Consider the following 17,571-nt stretch of genomic DNA (forward strand, 5'->3'; position numbering starts at 1 on the left):
AATGTCCACAAGATGGCGCAGGCCAGCAGGACAGTAGCCGTTGCTTTCTAGTCTACATCATCTTTCTATAAACAACCCTAAACGACGACGAGAGGTGGAGCCGCGGAGCTGACAACTGTCAAAAGACCCTTCCTGATAAGAAGAGCTCTTCTTCCGTCCTCAAAGCATCCTGTCGTAGCGCGTTTGAATTAGCTATAAAGCCGCGTAACCGAAGGGAGTAACGTATTACGCATCTCGTGAGTATCACCGCTCTTTTCTTCGCTACCCAGTCATTGTGGAGCCGTTTCGGATGAACGGATCGCGTTTTGACTATAGATTTTGACAAGCTGCATGTCTTCCTGGAGACCCGCTAAGAAGGTGAGACAGACATTCGCTAAACATACGTTTTAAATATATCGCTAAGTTGCGCGTTTATGTTACTAGTCATCATATCATTCATGCTAAAGAGATGATGCTGAGGGAGCACTTTAGAGGAATGTGCTAGTAAATAGTTAACGTATTTGCAAATGTTTAGTTGAATCTCATTTAGAAAATCTGTTTGTGGTTATTCATCAATGAGGTATGTGCTCTTCCGTCCAATAAAACATTTCAATTGGAAAGGGAAACTTAAATGACCTCGTTTAACCAAGAAACGTCTCTTTGTGGTTGAAATTGGCGCAAATATCAAGAGAACCGCCAAAGTCTTGTAAAGTAAGAATGGAAACTCAGTTTGCCCCCTTCTGTGGCTCCAGATCATTACCACAGTATTAAATGGTTTGCATGGTTACTCCTGATAATGTTGTAAACAACAAAATGCATTAAATGTTAGCATAATATGGATACATTTATATTATATGAAGTTTGTTTAGGCTAGCATGACAAAATGAGTATTGGTCAAAATGAACACAATCTGAAATAAAAATGTATTGTGAAAACAAAATGTATTGTGCAAAATGTCTGTGGTATTAATAATAAAATACTATTAATATTGATAAATTTAGTTTTGTAATAGTTTGTATATACTCAACGGTGTTATGGGACTGTGAAAATAGATTTACAGGTTCCCCAGTTAACAAAAAACATTAATTATGTATAATAAAAAAGATCAAGTAACAAACTGAATGATGAAACTAATGAGCACATCTGAACTGTTGAGACAACACTGTCAGTTTAAAATAGCTGTTAGTGAGATTATCTAAAGATGGGGGATTTAGTTTGAAAGCTGAAGCCTGTAGTGTCATTCGCCTCATTTATTATGAATAGTCTATCTTTTGCTTCATTGAAAGCATCTATTGTGTATTTAAATTGTACAGGATCTAACTGAGATGCTGACACCTTCATATTTGAACTTGATAATATTTTGCTTCTTGTTTCATCTCGTTTCACCCACCACTAGCCATCAAGTAATTTGTTTTACATGCAGGCATGTTTTATTTAAATTCTGCTCAAGAGTATTAGCCGAATTAGGATTAAGGATTTGTAGTGGGGGGAAAAAATAATAGGTGCTTTCATTCCAAATCATGACTGTTTTATTAAAACAAATAGGCTACAGGAGCAGTGAACGAGTGTTTGTATTTCTCCATCCGTGCAGAAGTCCAGCTAATCAAACTGTAAAGTGCAGTCTGTTGTTGAGATTATCCAACTAAAGGGACTTAATGTAACTGATTGAAGGGGACCTGGAGGTCCGTGGTTTGGGAATTTGCTCCACGTGCTCTCCTTCAGATAATCTGCTGCTAAAAGCTCCGTCACCCTGCACGGGATGAGCTTGCCGTTTGAGATTAGGAGTTACACAAAGATCAGCATTAGAGCGCACTTTATAACTGTGGTCAGCATCTTATTGAATGTTACATTTGTTGCGATGCTTTTGAGCTTGGTGATTTGATTTACAGCATTTTATGGTTTTCTTGTGAGTCATGAAGTATTTTAGATAATGAGTAAATTCAATAATAAAGAGGGAACATGTAATGCACATGGTTCCCATCTAGGCTTGTATATACTGCTTAACTTGCTGGCACAGAAACACTTCTGAAGCAGCATTTAGGTGTCTTTACATAGGTGCTGCTCAGAGGTGGCAGTAATTCATTTACATAGCATTTACATCTAATAGTGTGATACTAGAGGCTGACGTTGATTAGATCAGGCTTCATTTAGCTAGGTTTTATTCATCATTGCATCTTTTAATCCAATTGTGAAACGAGCAGGCATAAAGCAGCCTTAAAAAGAATTGATTCATTTGTTTTCTTTTCAGTTTAGTCTCTTTAATAATCAAGGGACACCACAGCGGAATAAACCATCCAGCATATGTTTTGCGCAGATGATGTCCTTCCAGATGCAACCCATCACTGGGAAACACCCATACCCTCATTCATACACATACACTACAGACAATTTTAGCTTACCTAATTTACCTATAGCGCAAGTCTTCGGACTGTGGGGGGGAAACCGGAGCACCTGGAAGAAACCAACACTAACACAGGGAGAACATGCAAACTCCACACAGAAATTCCAACTGGCTCGAACCAGTAACATTCTTGCTGTGAGGCGACAGTGCTACCCACTGCACCACCTTAAAAGGAAAGCTAACCTACAAAAATAATAAGATGAAGGGGACTTTGTCTGGCTAGTGTATTAAATATGATTTTTGGCTAACACAGCGGTCAATGTTGATTAATATAATCCAATTCAAAGACTATCAGCACCTGGAGAGTCAAAGAACAGACACGCAAAACAAAATTGATTCCCTTTGCTTCTGATGACACACTGTAGCAAATCGATTGGTCAGTGCAATAATCTAAAGGTAATGATGTTATAATATTCAGTTTTTTGCAGAGATTTATTGTTTCGCTTCAGAAGACCTAATCAGGAGCCATTTAGTTTAGCTTTTATGTGCTTTATTGACTTCCGAAGCACCAGTATCTGCTTACTTCCATTTTATGAATCATAATCTAGCAGGTTTAACTACAAATCTTCATGTTCTATGAAACAAAAAAAACTAAAACTAAAAAAAGTCAGCAACTCACCATATTGGATGGCTTGGGTAAGTAAATGATCAGCAAATTCATTTTGGGCCAACCTTGCCTAAAATTGATTGAGCTGGTTTTGCAAGGGAGTGCATAAAATATTAAAACACATTGCAAGCTGAGATAAATAAAGTAGAGCAAACATACAAATAAAGTAGTCTTAACAGTATACAGGTACAGAAATGACATCATTAACACTTTAATGAACAATAAAGCTGTATGTTTTTCATTGTGTAAATAGTTAAATACAATTATTCTTTGTTGAAGCTATGAACATGATAATTTCCTATAGCTCCTAAATGCCAACATGCTTTAAAATCGCCTCTGAGGTTTACACGGGCCTTAAAAAAACAATAAAAATTGATAAACTTTCACTTTATTATGGTTGAACTGAAATGACTCTGAAATTCTCATGTGTTCTGATCTGTTGTACCTGGTCAACTATAGTCCTGACTCCACACTGCATGTTCTGCGATGTGACTATTGCGTATTCACACATAGCAATATCAATGCTAAAACGATATATTGTGCAGCCCTATTAGTGATATTCAGTCACCTTAAAAAGAAAAAAGAAAAGTACTTTTACACAGTCTATGTTTTTATGTGTTCTGCAGAGATGTCAAGACGAAGCACAAGATCAGTGACCAAACCGACGTCCTTTCCTGACGATGACGCTGCCAGCACCAGTTCCACTGGATCCACTGGCCACATCTCTTACAAAGAGAGTCCAACCAGGTGCGTTTGTACATGCTGGAGCCCTCAGTGTATTGTGTACATAGTTTGAATGTTCATTTAAAGTAGCCATACATGTTGATGCATGCTTTCCTGTAGGATTTTTAAGAAGAGGACCAGCCGCAAGGGCACTGGCAGCGTTTCACGCAATTCAAGTCGTGCGAGCAGCGTGAGTCTAATACTGCCACCGCGCATCGACTTCAACCCCACTGAGAATGAGAATGGTCAGTAATTTTAAATAATTAAATATTTCATATAATATGTACATAAACAAATATAAATATGTATCTATCACTGAGTAATCAACATTTGAAGCATCAAAAGTTTTTAGATTTGCCCAAATAGTTTGATTCACTTCACATGTTTAGAAACATGTATGAATGCATGTACAGCTATTAATATAGATGTTGATTTTCTGTATAAATAACAGATTTACTGTACATACATTGTAGATTAAAACAGTATAGCTTTACTAAATTTAGTTCTTGTAATACATGCACTTATTCCCATTGTCAACGCATTTCAGGCATTCCTACTCAAGGATTTTCCTCTGGATATTCCTCAGCTGAGGATCATTATGAACAACCCATAAAGTCAAACCCTAGTAAGTGTTTGTAATTCAATTTCATACGTGCAAAAAACTATTTCTAACTGGTTGGTTGATTAAAAGTTTACTCAAAAATGAAGCATTTATTTTATTTTACCCTTCACCTTTCTTTTATTCTGCTTAACATGCACATACAGGGCTTTTTGTAAATTGTGGGGACATTACATATGCTTCTATTGTTTTTATTTTGTACAAACTGTATTTTCTTTGGCCTTACTCCTAAACCCAACCCTCACAGCAAACTAAACTCATTCTGTGTGATTTCTAAGCTTCTTGAGAAATGAGGTAATCAGCAATATCCTCATAATTCACCACCTTCTTGTAATACCCATATCATTATACAGATTTGTGTCCTGATGCGTCACAAAAACATGTACACACACACACACACACACACACACACACACACACACACACACACACACACACACACACACACACACACACGTATAAAATTAGTTTGGAAAAATGTTTGTCACCAAACATCTGATCAAACAAATATCATTATTCCTACTATTGAAGACAGTGGTTACTATCAACTATTGACCAACTCTTGAAGTTGAACAATCCCTCCATGTAAAGAGTTGCTTTTTTTCCCCATTCAGGTTCTACCCAGTCTGCTGCTGAACCAGGCTTTGGCGTGTGGGACGTGTTTCAATCTCCAGGTATTACATGTATAAAGCCTGTGTTCAGCCCTCAACATGAACAATCAGTCTTTTTCTCCTGCAGTAGTCATGTGCCCATGTGTGTGTGTGCCTTACAGCTCAAGCTCTGGTTCTGCTGTACTGGTGGCTGGGCACTGCATGGTACAGCCTCACCTCTCGACTGTCTTTCATCAACGTTTTTCTGCTCAGCCGGTACAGTGCTCTCTGTGTGTTTGTCTGTTTCTGCATAATTACAATTGTATGAACATGAGAAAAAAAAATTTTATTTGATAAGAATCTTTTTATATGATCAACTCAAATCATTTTATTGCAGCATTATGAAATCAGAATTATTCATTCCCGTTTAATGAACATAAAAGTATTTATTTTAAATGATTTATCTGTGCACAAAATTTCAAATTGATGTGCCATTGTACTTTTTTATTATTAATAAAAATAATAATAATAAATAAGAATAATAATTAGGGCTGTGCGATTAATCAAAATCGAATCACAATCGTGATTTGAAACATTGCGATTAGCTAAAAATCGCAAGAGGCTGCGAAATGTAATTTATGTATTATATAATGTCCCCCACCCAGAGCAAATGCGTGACTGCCGTCTGTGTGTGACATTCTTATTAGCCAATTGAGTGACCACACTTTCATTCTGCCCAATCAGAATTGCACAATTGAACTATGTAGAATGCCCACAAAAACCAAAAAAACAAACAAACAAACAAACAAACAAGGAAGCACAGACCAGGGGTCCGTTCTTCGTACCTTGCTTAAATGATCTAAGATGATTTGGCAGATCCTGGATCTTTTAATCTTGATAACTGATCTCTCGCTAATTTGGTTCTTCAAACAAGTTCGCAAATCAGATTAGAATGTCTGGATAAACTGACCTGAGATCGTTGCGTGTGTTATGAAGGACAGATCTATCAGTCCTCGAAATCATGATCAGCAATGCAACGATTGGCTGACGGCACAGCAGCGTAATGACATCATCTGATTAATATTCAATTATCCATGTGAGCAAAATTACATCAAATTAGCAGTAAACGGTTTGTTAAATATGACACGCAATAACTCTCCACATTTGTTGTGAGCTGCAGGCTTCACACTTTCATGTGTCAAGAGTATTCATCATGTATTTCAATGCATATCAATGTATTTAGTTCTACATTTAGAAAATATTTTCTTTATTACAGTAGTCGTTTTTTTATTCGGATGTTTACAAAAGCATTTTGATATTGGTAAAGGTGTCTGCAACTTTTGTAAAGCATAATCACTGGCATATTAACTGTCAAAACATATTTATGACTGCATAAATGTATTATAAAAAGTCACATATTGTCAACTTTTATTATACACAATTTGTACTAAAGCGATCTAAAAAGTTCATATCAATAAGTTTTCTCTTTGCACCAACAGGTGGCAGTCTTTATTCTTTCATTTCGAGGGTGCAGATTGCATAAGTTTTATTAATATGTATAACTTTATTTATTTTATTAATGACTATAACTCTATATACATAGTTTAAAAATATTTACCATTTTCCTAAGTGTATATAACTACTACTGTAAGAAAATATCAGAATTCGGAACATACTTTCTGTATTATCTTTGCTTGAACTGAGCCGATCTAATCCTGTTTATATGAATTGAACCTGCTCCCGATCAGGTTTGATCTACCAGAACTGTTGTCATGACAACAACTCTCGGATCAGCTTTGAAGAACGAAACAATCTTGGATCGTGTCAAATCGTCAATATCCAAATCCAGCTAACTGAGTAATCCACGTACGAAGAACGGACCCCAGTGATGAAGTGCGAGATGATGACATTTGCTGCTTCAGAATTATTAATAGACAAATTAATATCAAAGAAAAAATAGGACATCAATAATATGGGAACATTTTGGTTTCAAAATCACAGACACTGAACAAAAACGAGTAAGAATTGTTGCCACAGCATGTGGAAATATAACAACTAGCACATAAAAAGCACTACAGACGGCTATACGAGGAGCGTCTTGTTAAAAAGTCAAGTAAAAAGCATTGGCAGCGAATCGTACAGCCCTAATAATAATAATGATAATTATAATAAAGCTGCTTTTTCTCCCTCTTGAACAGCATCTTTTTTTTTCTGATGGCATGTTTATTTGTGCAAACTTCAAAGTCAAGATCCTGTCAGTTAGATGAAATACACTAATAGCAAAAAAAAAAAAAAAACATCCATACATTAATCAATTACTGATGGACAAAATCAAGTTCTGATCTACATTTTCTTGTTCAAGAAGCTCTTTTACTCAGAAAGGCACAATAAGGAAGAAAACACACAATTTGTTTTTACATCAACTTAATTGGATATGCAACTCTGTCTGACAGCTACTGTGAATATCAATATGTGTAAATACATTAATATGGTTTGTTTGTTACTGCCGGAATAACCAAAACACAAGCTGAAAAATGAGTCTTACAGTACTTAAAAATAACATGTTTCTGCTAACAGCCAAAAAGAAACATTTAGGCCCAATTCCAATTGTAAAAAAATTCAATTTTTGTATCCCTGCCCCTTCCCCACACTCTGGGTCAAGGGTAAGGTCTTCAAAATTTACCCCTAAGATATGGGACGGCACTACAACACCTGCACACGCCATTATATTGTCATTGCGATTACTCAGACGATGGCCACTGTTATTCCAGTTTAGTTTTATTTGGTTTTTATCTTCAAGAAATTACTGAAAGCAACGATATCATGTTATCATAACAATATAATGTGGCAATAAGCTCATAACTGTACTGTGCATTTACACCATGACCATATTCATCCATGTAAACATACGAAAACAACATTCACATTATAGCAGACACTGTAAAAAGCTCATTCTCAGCCACTAGACTTTTCTGGCAGGGTCTTCATTGAATGTCAGATGTGAAAGTTTGTTGTGGGACTGCTGTACAGGTGTTATTATTAGGGATTATAGATAGCGAAATTTAACTTTTTATTTTGGTGTTGTTTTATAGCATGGCGAAAAACACAAAAAATATAATGAATATATTCAAACGTGTTTGTTTGTTGTAAAAATTTGTAATGTCAAAAATAATACTTTATACACCTTCTGACTTACTGTACGTGAGCAGCCATGCTGCCATTGTAGATGGTGTATTCTGGGTAATTTTCGTACCCCTTGGCTCCAAGTGTGGTCCTAAAAAAATTTGTTTCAAGGGCTATCTAGCCCTCCCCCTTAACCCTACGCCTTCAAGCTAAAGAGAATTGGGACACCCCTACCCCTTCATGTGAACAGGCAAACTGAGGGGTAAAGGCAAGGGGGAGAATTGGGATTAGACCTTACTGTATGATACAATACAGTAAATAACCCATGATATATTCTGAACTGAATCTTCACATGACTACTGTACCTCTGCTTTCTATTTCCACTGTAGATGCACAGCTGATATGAAAAAAGCTGTCCTGCTGGTCCTCCTCCTTATCTTTCTCATTTTTGGTAAGACAGATATAGTCTTCTAATGAAATCTATGCAGGTCAAGATAATTAACTTCACACCTTAAAGACCATGTGCATGTAGCTGTAAATAATGCACATTCATGACGGAGTATAAAACATTAATATGCAATTACCTGAAATTCTGTTGCAGGGATATGGTACTGGTTCCCGTTTTCGTCTCGTCCTGCACCCCATGTTGTTGTTACCAGCACTCCCCCTGTTAAACACACAGATAGACCTGTGAAAGCAGTATTTGATGTGAGTTTAAAGTCTCCAGTTAATATTTCACAATGTTGTGCAATGCATCTTTCTCTTAAATTGATTACTATTTTATTAAATGCACTTTGTCTCTCTTTAGGATCATCTCCAGCATGCCAGTCTGTCTAACTTGAAGGATGAGATCGCCAACTTGCACAAACGAGAGGCAAACCTCATGGTAATTAAAACTTCACCACAATTATTCATGCTAATACCTCTCAGCGTGTTTTCTCATTATGTGTTTTGTTTTAATCTCAGAGAGACATTGAACTGCTGAAGGAAGAGAGTGTGAGACAAAAAGCCAAATCTGAGGTGCGCAAACAAATCATTTACACCGGTTTCTGTATTAGATGCTTTCATTGACAGCATCATCCCACTTCCTTTCTACCACCTCTGTTTGTTCTGTCATGGCAACACAGCACAAAACAGGAAATGATGTCATCCATCTAATTGTGTATTTGTCTGTTTGTCTCCTAGATGATGCAAACCGATGTGAAGACTATGAATGATCACATGAGGAAGTGAGTCCCTTTGCAGCGTTTTATCTGCTTTTGCATGTTGCATCATAGTTTAATCCAACTGATGACATGTTTTACTTTTCCCAGTGCTGAATCTGAACGTGGTCAGCAAATCTCTGAGCTGAAGTCCAGCATCTCAAACCTTCATTCAACCCAAGATCTCCTTACGAGAAGAGTCGATGCACTTGAAGCTCACAACAACAATGTAAGGGCATGTTTTTTGGCTCATTTTAAACAATGGAGCATCAATGTTTGCAACTAATGATGTCATTTACTGTGCAGCTGAGAGCAGAGCTGTCTGATTGGCTAATAAAACACCTGAAAGATCCAAGCTCTCTGGAATCAAGTATAGTGCTGCGCCCGGAGCTGCAGAGGGCGCTACAGGATCTGGAGAAGCAGATACTAGAGAAACTAGCACATGAGAAAGGGAGCAGCAGAGATGTCTGGAGGACTGTTGGAGAGACACTGCAGCAGGAAGGAGCCGGAGCCGCTACTATACAAGTTCGTGTCTGACAGGACACTTTTTTCTTTTTGAGAGAGTGTGACTTTATGTGAGAATCAGGGTGTTTTTTTGTGTGTGTTTAATAACAGGATGTGAAAGAAATCGTCCACAGGGCTATTAGTCTGTACAGAGCGGATGGGATTGGATTGGCAGACTATGCTTTGGAATCTTCAGGTATTGTACCAGTTTTCTGCTTGATAACTGAATTTATTAATTTGCATATATATATATATATATATATATATATACACACACATACACACACATACTAACATACATCCATGGATTAAATTTAGGGATCACCATTTTTCTTACTTTAAACAATAAATGTAACTAGGCTGTATATGGTTAATCAAAATTTCAGGAAAAAGTTAATATAGAGAAATATTGTTGAAACATAATGTCCCCCTCAACTTTAGAGACAGACCGTTTAGAAACAGGTAATTAATAATTATATAAACGTAAACTTTTGGATCTCATACAGCTGTCCCTCCACTTTTAAAATGTCCGCTACATCCCTGTATGCGAGTGAACTCTTTTTCACATTGGTCAGAATTCCAAGGTTTATTTTTCAGTCCCGCTCAGCTGTCATGCGTCCTCATTTTAATTTATGACGATGAGCAACATGACATTAAAAAAATATACAAATATAATATAATTTAATATAATATAAATATAAATCAGAGTTAAGACTTTCTCATACACAGGCCTTGGCTAGAATTACGCATTATTGGCTTTACAATATAGAGAGAGATAACAAATAAACCAAAACTGCAGTTCAGTCAATTTCCCAATGGATAAACGGCTCTCGTTAATATTTCAGTATGCTTTTACTTTCGTATCGGACATGAAATGCACATTTACTGGTAGGAATGTCATCCCGCCCTAATCATCATTCTCTCTTCATATAGCCATATATGCCCATTACTAGGCCCACACGAAATCTCCGCGTGCAGAATTCTGTAAATTTCCGCAGATTTTTAGCCCATCATTGATTCTGTTTATTTACTTGTGTAAATGTGTGTACATTTTATATTTCTTCAGTTTTTAAATTAATTTCAGTAATATTATTGACTAATATAAAACGTCATATGATTTATTTACAATACAGTTTGTATAGTAATATTTTCTGTCTTTTAGTAGAGAGAATTATGAGATAATGTGAGAGACTTGCTTTGTTTACCAAATAAAGTTGATTTAATTGGATTTGCATTGTAAACATTAAATAAAAGTTAAAAAGGTATTACTTTTTATTTTATATATTAAGGTTTTAGTTATGATACTCCCAAAATCGTTCCGCATTATCCGCAGATTTTTTACACAATTCTGCACAAAAAATGCCCGCAGATTCCATCTGGTCCTACCCATTACATATCCATAATACACTGTGATATAGCCTGGTTCGTTAGTTTGTTGGATCATATTGCTTTATCACTACAATTGATCAGCTCCAGAGTTTGTTTCAATCGAGCCGAGACCACCTCATTTTGGTGAACTCGGACCGACTGTTTTGGCGTGGATCTGAGCGCGATTGCTGTTTTCACATGTGCCAAACGAACTGCGCCAGGTTCTGAAACTTATAGATGCCCTAAAAACTAACAATATTAATATTAACACACACACACACAAAAAAAACTGACATTTTAATTTCATGGAACCTTAAAATATTTGGGCTCTCAAATATTCCTGTAAGATTCATGTAAGGTTGCTTTCTAAAATCTTTAAAAAATATATAGATTTTACAAAAATATTAAAGGCAGCACAACTAACATTGATAAACAATTCTAAAGCAACAAATGAACATTTTAGAATGATTTCTTAAAGATCATCAGACATCAGAAGCCTGAATGCTGGAAGTTCAGATTTACCATCATGGACATAAATAAAATTTTAAAAATACAGGTATATACAGTATAATAATAAAGATATATTACGTTTGAACTCTTAGAATATTTCACACTACAATTGTTTTGACTATTTTTGATCAAATAAATGCAGCCTTTTCCAGACATCAAATATCTACTGTACTGTCTGTGGTTGTGTGTTTGTGCAGGTGCCAGTGTGTTAAACACTCGTTGTTCAGAGACGTATAAGACCAGGTCTGCATGTCTCAGTTTATTCGGTATTCCTCTGTGGTATCACTCAGAAAGCCCTCGTACAGTTATACAGGTAACAGCTCACACAAACACTCCCACATCACACTGTCCACCTTCAGCTCAACAGATCTGGGGGGTATTCCAGAAAGCTGGGTTAACTTACCATCTGCTAAAACCTAAACTCTCGGTTGATTTACCCAAAACCTGCTTACCGCGAGTATGTTGGTTCCAAAACAGGTGACAAGAGTTAGTTAAATCAACCTCCTTAAGATAACCGCGGGTTAATGCGCGTGCACGGCACACACCTGAAGGCATTTTCAGTAGATCGCCGAATTCACGAGTCACCATAGAAAGTCACGGTGAGAAAAAAAGGGCAACGCACTTTACAAGCGAAGCTGGAGGTTTTAAACACAGAGATTACACATCTGCTTCAACGAAGGAAAGAAATATAGAATAAGAAATAGATAAGAAAAGAAAAAATAAATAATAAGAAAATTTATTAGTTCATTAAATTACACATGCCACCCTCCATTTTATTGTAAATTAAACTACTCTTTAACATCCTTTGTGTAATTGGTAGTATGTTGTGTAACCATTCATGCATTTATTTTTCTTGCCATTAATTTCTTAAGGCCACAATATGTGTATTGACTAATAAGGCTTATAGAAATTAAAGGCTTTTCAGTGGTTGAGTTTTTGACTTAAGCCACACACTCTGTCACTGTTGTAAGTGATTGTTGTCAGATAGCTTTAAGTTCTTTTTATTTTGCATGCAGACGAAGTTCCTTCTGCCTCAACTAACAAGCAGTGTAAGAATTTTCTGCACTTTTCCATATTTGAATATTACTCTTGGATCACAAAATCTTTTATCTACATATTTAAATTCTAAAGTAGCTGTATAAGGTCCATCTTCAAAGATAAAGTCACATGAGCATCAACTTAAGGTGAGAAATGTATATGAAAAATATGTTACACGTTGAAAGGTGCGTGTATAAAGCAGTGTAAAAGATCATTCATTTAATTTCAGGAAATGATGAAATGAACAGACCAAACTATTTGATTAAACATAGTTTTTTGACTAATTATATTTTTTAAGCACTCTTCCATCTGTTTTGTCTACTTGGGTCACTGAGATTTCCTCTGGGTCAGGCTGCAGGTACGTGTCATCGTATAAGGCAGAAAAGGGTATCTTTTGTCCTCCAGCAAGTAACAATGTAGTGCCCAGTAATGATTCTATTGTATAATACAAATATAATAAAAATAAACATTGTGTTAAGCAACATTTGCTTTTTACTATATTTGTATTATACACTTGAATCATTACTTCCTGAAAATCAGCCATTTAGCCTCAACATAGTGATGAGGTGGGGTGTGTGATGAGCTGGTAAGTGGAAGCAGTAATGAGTTTAATAGTTGAAACACCAAAAGATTAAGGATAGAAAATTAAGTTGTACCTGCACACTTATACTTTGGACAAATTTTATACTATCAGTGTCCTTTAGTGACTGATGGAGCTTTAAAATCGGCTGCTATTAATGCACACAATAGCATTTAGAAACCCTGAAAAAAATATTATATTAAAAAATGTAGGTGTGTGTGCGTGAATGTATATATAAGAACGACATCCTACATCTTAAATTAAAGATATATTTTCCTACAAAAGACAAAGCTGCCACTTATAATATTATACAGAAAAATGTGAGGGTGCAGAAGGAGAGAAAAAACACAAGATCTGTATGTGAGATTCGAACTTACTCCTTTGTGCGCTCCGTTGTTCTTTATCGACGCACTGTCCACTACGCTAATCCCGTGCTCTGAATCATCTGTGTAATGATACGCAGTAATGTATGACCAAGGAACTGTACAAAAGTGTAAAAAACAGTTGAGTGCCAGGCGTACTGTACAGGTGGTCCTACTGCCACATTGTACAGTTGCCTAAAATGCCCTGACGCGAATACAAAGAGCTGCACTGAATTTTTTTCATGGTAAGCGCAGACCCGCGGTTTGTCACATTTGATTTCAAAAAGGTTTGTTAAATATGAATTTGGTTATGAAAAAAACTATGCACTTATAACCCTCTCACAACGAAAAAACTTGTATCTGTGTGTCCACATCCATAAATATTCTCATCAAAAGAGCATGCAATGCTCAGTAAACTCTCTGAAACAGACAAACTCTGAAACATAGCAACTTACTCTGAACATAAACTGCTCCGGAGCAGGTTATCTTCAGAGAGTAAGTTGCTATGGCTACTTAACATACCCAGAAGTTACCTCCGATTTTGGAACCAAAGTTGAGGTTAACCACCTACTTACTCTCAAACTTACCCATGTATGTCACATAACCTGCTTTCTGGAACAGCCCCCTGACCCTCTTTGCGTGTGTGTTTGTTTGTGTGTTTATGTGTTAGCCGGAGCTGTATCCCGGGAAGTGTTGGGCTTTCCGAGGCTCTCAGGGTTTCCTGGTGATCTCCTTGTCTTATCCCGTTGCGATCACGCATGTCACACTTGAACACATTCCCAAAGATCTGTCACCCACCGGACGCCTGGACAGCGCGCCCAAGGACTTTTCTGTCTACGTGAGTGCATATTAGATTTTTTTTCTTCTTTGCAAAGCCCCGTTTACAGTAAGAATGATTAGCAGATAATATTTATAATGGTTCACTACATTTTTTCTGCTGCTTCAAATCTGCTTTTAAGGCAAGACACTGTACTGGAATAGGGTATATTTATAGCACAGTGATATATACCACTATACTTCTCCAACTGACTGATTACATTCAGAATGACAGGTTTTTGTGTATCACAAGTTTAAATCTGTTCTTTAAAATGGCATGTTCTTTGAATATGCAAATGAGACATTATTAAATATTTGCTATTTGCATACATTTCTAGCATAAATAAAAATCTGAATGAAATTAAAGATGGGAAAATAGTTTGGACTTATTAAATCAAAGGGTTTATGTAGGTGATTTTACAGGGCTGTAAATATCACTTCATAAATATTGGGAACTGCCAGTAAAAATAAAAAAACAGAATTTTTTTAAATAAAATAATTCATTTGTAGAATATCCTTCGGTAAAAACCTTCAGAATATAGCTATGAACTGTAAAGTTCAGTTAATAAAACCATGTGTAGAAGATGCATGTTTTAATGTAGGAGAAAAAAACAGTTTAGAAAAGGACCTTTAAAAAGATGTATTATAATTGAAATCTAGAGTACAGCCTCTCAGAAAGTGCTTTAAAAATACTTAAATTCCTTCTGGAGGTTTTATTTGCATTGGACTGATAAGAAACAAACAAAAAAGTCCTGTACTGTTTTGTCTTAAAGCAGGATGGATTCTGATTGGCTATCAGCGCTTCATCATTTATCTGTTGAAAGGAATCATTCAGTGTTGTTATAGCTGTGACGTAATCTGTTCTTTCATAAATAGTAAACAACAGCACAGAGATTTGTTGCATATTGTGTGTTCAGGGCGTGTCTAATGAGACTGAAGATGGAAAGCTGCTTGGGACATTTATTTATGACCAGGATGGAGAACCCATTCAGACTTTTAAACTTCCGGTGAGTCAAAAAAGACCATCATTATTATTTATTTGTTTTTGTATAATTATTATTGTTGTTGTTTTATTAAGTGTTTATAATGTCATGGTAGCCCAACCACAATATTAAAAATACTAAAAAATGTTAAATATTTGTACAATTTAAATTAAATGTTTTCTTTTACAAAATGTTCAAATCTAAATCTATTCCTGGGCTTCAAAGATGAGTTATCAGCATCATCACTCAAGTCTTCACTGCCACGTGATCTTTCAGAAAGCTTCCTTATGATTTGATGCTCAAGAAATGTTTTTATAACTAAATAATCTTACAGCCTAATTATCTTCAGAACTCAAAACAACAGTGTTTATTTAAAATCTAAATCTTAATCTATAAGTATGGCAGCACAATGAATCATGACCGTTGCTGTATCGAGCCCCAGCGGGGTCAGTTGGCATTTCTGTGTGGAGTTTGCATGTTCTCCCCGTGCTGGTTTCCTCCGGGTGCTCCAGTTCCCCCCACAGTCCAAAGACATGCGCCATAGGTGAATTGATAAACTAAATTGGTCGTAGTGTCAGTGTGTTTGGGAATGACAGTGCATGGATGTTACCCAATACTGGGTTGTGGCTAGAAGGACATCCGGTGCGTAAAACATGTGCCGGAAAAGTTGGTGGTTCATTCCACTGTGGCGACCTTACCTGAAGAAAAATGAATGAATCTATAGTTGTCTTTGCTCAGACTTTTAATGGATTTAGTGCATCATCGCTAAATAAAATACAATTAAAAAAATTATAAATGCTGATTTTGCAAGGCCTAGACAAGAGGCTACATCTACACCAAGGGTGCCTAAACTCAGACCTAGATGGCTGGTAACCTACAAAGTTTAGTTTCAACCCCAATCAGACACACCTGGGTTAGCTAATCAAGCTTGTACTAGGCTTTCTAGAAAAATTCGTGCAGGAGTTTTGAGGTAAGTTGAAGCACTCCTGGTCTACACTAATCTGGATAAATTGGATTCTGTCAAATGTCATCTACAACCCTCTGCATCCACACTATCCTTTTCAGTCAAAATCCCAAAAGATATTTCATCTATTTTGTTGATTCCCGACTCTTTTAAGCATCACAGCAATATGTCGAGGGCAAGCACAAAGTTTTTAACAGATTTTACTGACAGTGAGGTAAAGTTTTCAAGAGCCTTTACCATAAAGCTAGTTAAGTTTCAGTTTAGTCTGCACCAATTCTGTGTTACCATGAAAGTAGCTCAGCTCAACTACTCCACAATACCATGGCAATAAAGAGTCGAACTGTCGTCATAATGTTACATAAAACCCAAGATTGGTGCAAACTAAACTAAAATTTAACTGGCTAGCCTGCTAATCCAGCTTCATGGAACAGGCCCCTAACATTAATGCAGTCAAAAATGCCAAACATCCAAAACAACTCCACTACACGTTTTCTTTTTTTCCAATCATTCTTTCATTTTCCTTCAGCTCAGTCTATTTCAGAGGTCACCACAGTGGAATGAACTGCCAACTATTCCAGCATGCGTTTTATGCAGCGCATGCTCTTCCAGCCACAACCCAGTACTGGCAAACACCCATACACACTCTCACACACGCACTCATACACTACAGCCAATTTAGTTTATTCAGTTGACCTATAGCGCATGTCTTTGGACTGTAGGAGAAACTGGAGCACCCAGAGAAAACCCACACCAACACGAGGAGAACATCGAAAAGCCACTGGAAGTCAACATTGACATCTGAATTGGACACATAATTAAAATACATAATTTTTTCAAAGCTTTTTTCATAGTCCACTCTACAAAACAAAATCACCATTTTCAAAAACTTTGGAGCCATAAAAAAGTGCACAGCCCTATGACTGCTTAATTGCTTGTTTTTGTGTGGTGCAGGAGGTGTCAGACGTCTACAGTATGGTGGAGCTGAGAGTTCTGAGTAACTGGGGTCACCTGGAGTACACCTGCGTTTACCGCTTCAGAGTCCACGGAGAACCAGCACTCGCCTGACACCATTCAGAAAAGAAAAATCAACCCCAAATGCACTGGACTCCAACTGCTTCCTAATGTACGACTACCAAAAAAACGCACATGAATGTTTGACTGATATCAGATTGTTTTGCCCTGTCCAAAAATATATTTAAACT

At 36.6% G+C, this 17,571-nt stretch overlaps 2 protein-coding genes across 10 annotated transcripts in view; one reads left to right on the forward strand and one right to left on the reverse strand.

Moving 5' to 3' along the window:
- rap1gapb (RAP1 GTPase activating protein b) overlaps positions 1-8,732 on the reverse strand; it is a 184,867-nt gene extending 176,135 nt beyond the window's left edge. For 3 of the 7 annotated variants that reach the window (XM_087257947.1, XM_087257939.1, XM_087257955.1), the window contains exon 1: positions 8,627-8,720. The gene's annotated coding sequence lies outside the window, so the exon portion shown is untranslated. Of the gene's footprint in view, positions 1-8,626 lie in introns of all 7 variants that reach the window. The other 4 variants (XM_087257945.1, XM_087257938.1, XM_087257951.1 and 1 more) reach the window with 4 other exon arrangements.
- sun2 (Sad1 and UNC84 domain containing 2) overlaps positions 142-17,571 on the forward strand; it is an 18,338-nt gene continuing 908 nt past the window's right edge. For 2 of the 3 annotated variants that reach the window (XR_015494080.1, XM_087257959.1), the window contains exons 1-18: positions 142-357; positions 3,614-3,734; positions 3,831-3,955; positions 4,258-4,335; positions 4,944-5,003; positions 5,102-5,195; positions 8,432-8,493; positions 8,644-8,750; positions 8,851-8,928; positions 9,009-9,062; positions 9,228-9,271; positions 9,356-9,473; positions 9,551-9,769; positions 9,860-9,944; positions 11,824-11,939; positions 14,277-14,444; positions 15,340-15,429; positions 17,321-17,571. The exon at positions 17,321-17,571 is cut by the window's right edge. Coding sequence is in view for 1 of the 3 variants with exons in the window: in XM_087257959.1 (XP_087114085.1) it covers positions 3,616-3,734; positions 3,831-3,955; positions 4,258-4,335; positions 4,944-5,003; positions 5,102-5,195; positions 8,432-8,493; positions 8,644-8,750; positions 8,851-8,928; positions 9,009-9,062; positions 9,228-9,271; positions 9,356-9,473; positions 9,551-9,769; positions 9,860-9,944; positions 11,824-11,939; positions 14,277-14,444; positions 15,340-15,429; positions 17,321-17,434 (1,731 nt within the window). In the remaining 2 variants the exon portion in view is untranslated. Of the gene's footprint in view, positions 358-3,613; positions 3,735-3,830; positions 3,956-4,257; positions 4,336-4,943; positions 5,004-5,101; positions 5,196-8,431; positions 8,494-8,643; positions 8,751-8,850; positions 8,929-9,008; positions 9,063-9,227; positions 9,272-9,355; positions 9,474-9,550; positions 9,770-9,859; positions 9,945-11,823; positions 11,940-14,276; positions 15,000-15,042; positions 15,430-17,320 lie in introns of all 3 variants that reach the window. The other variant, XR_015494081.1, reaches the window with a different exon arrangement.

This window comes from Danio rerio, chromosome 6, assembly GCF_052040795.2.
Source record: "Danio rerio strain M-AB ecotype USA chromosome 6, GRCz13ab, whole genome shotgun sequence".
Classification (NCBI taxonomy): Eukaryota; Metazoa; Chordata; class Actinopteri; order Cypriniformes; family Danionidae; genus Danio; species Danio rerio.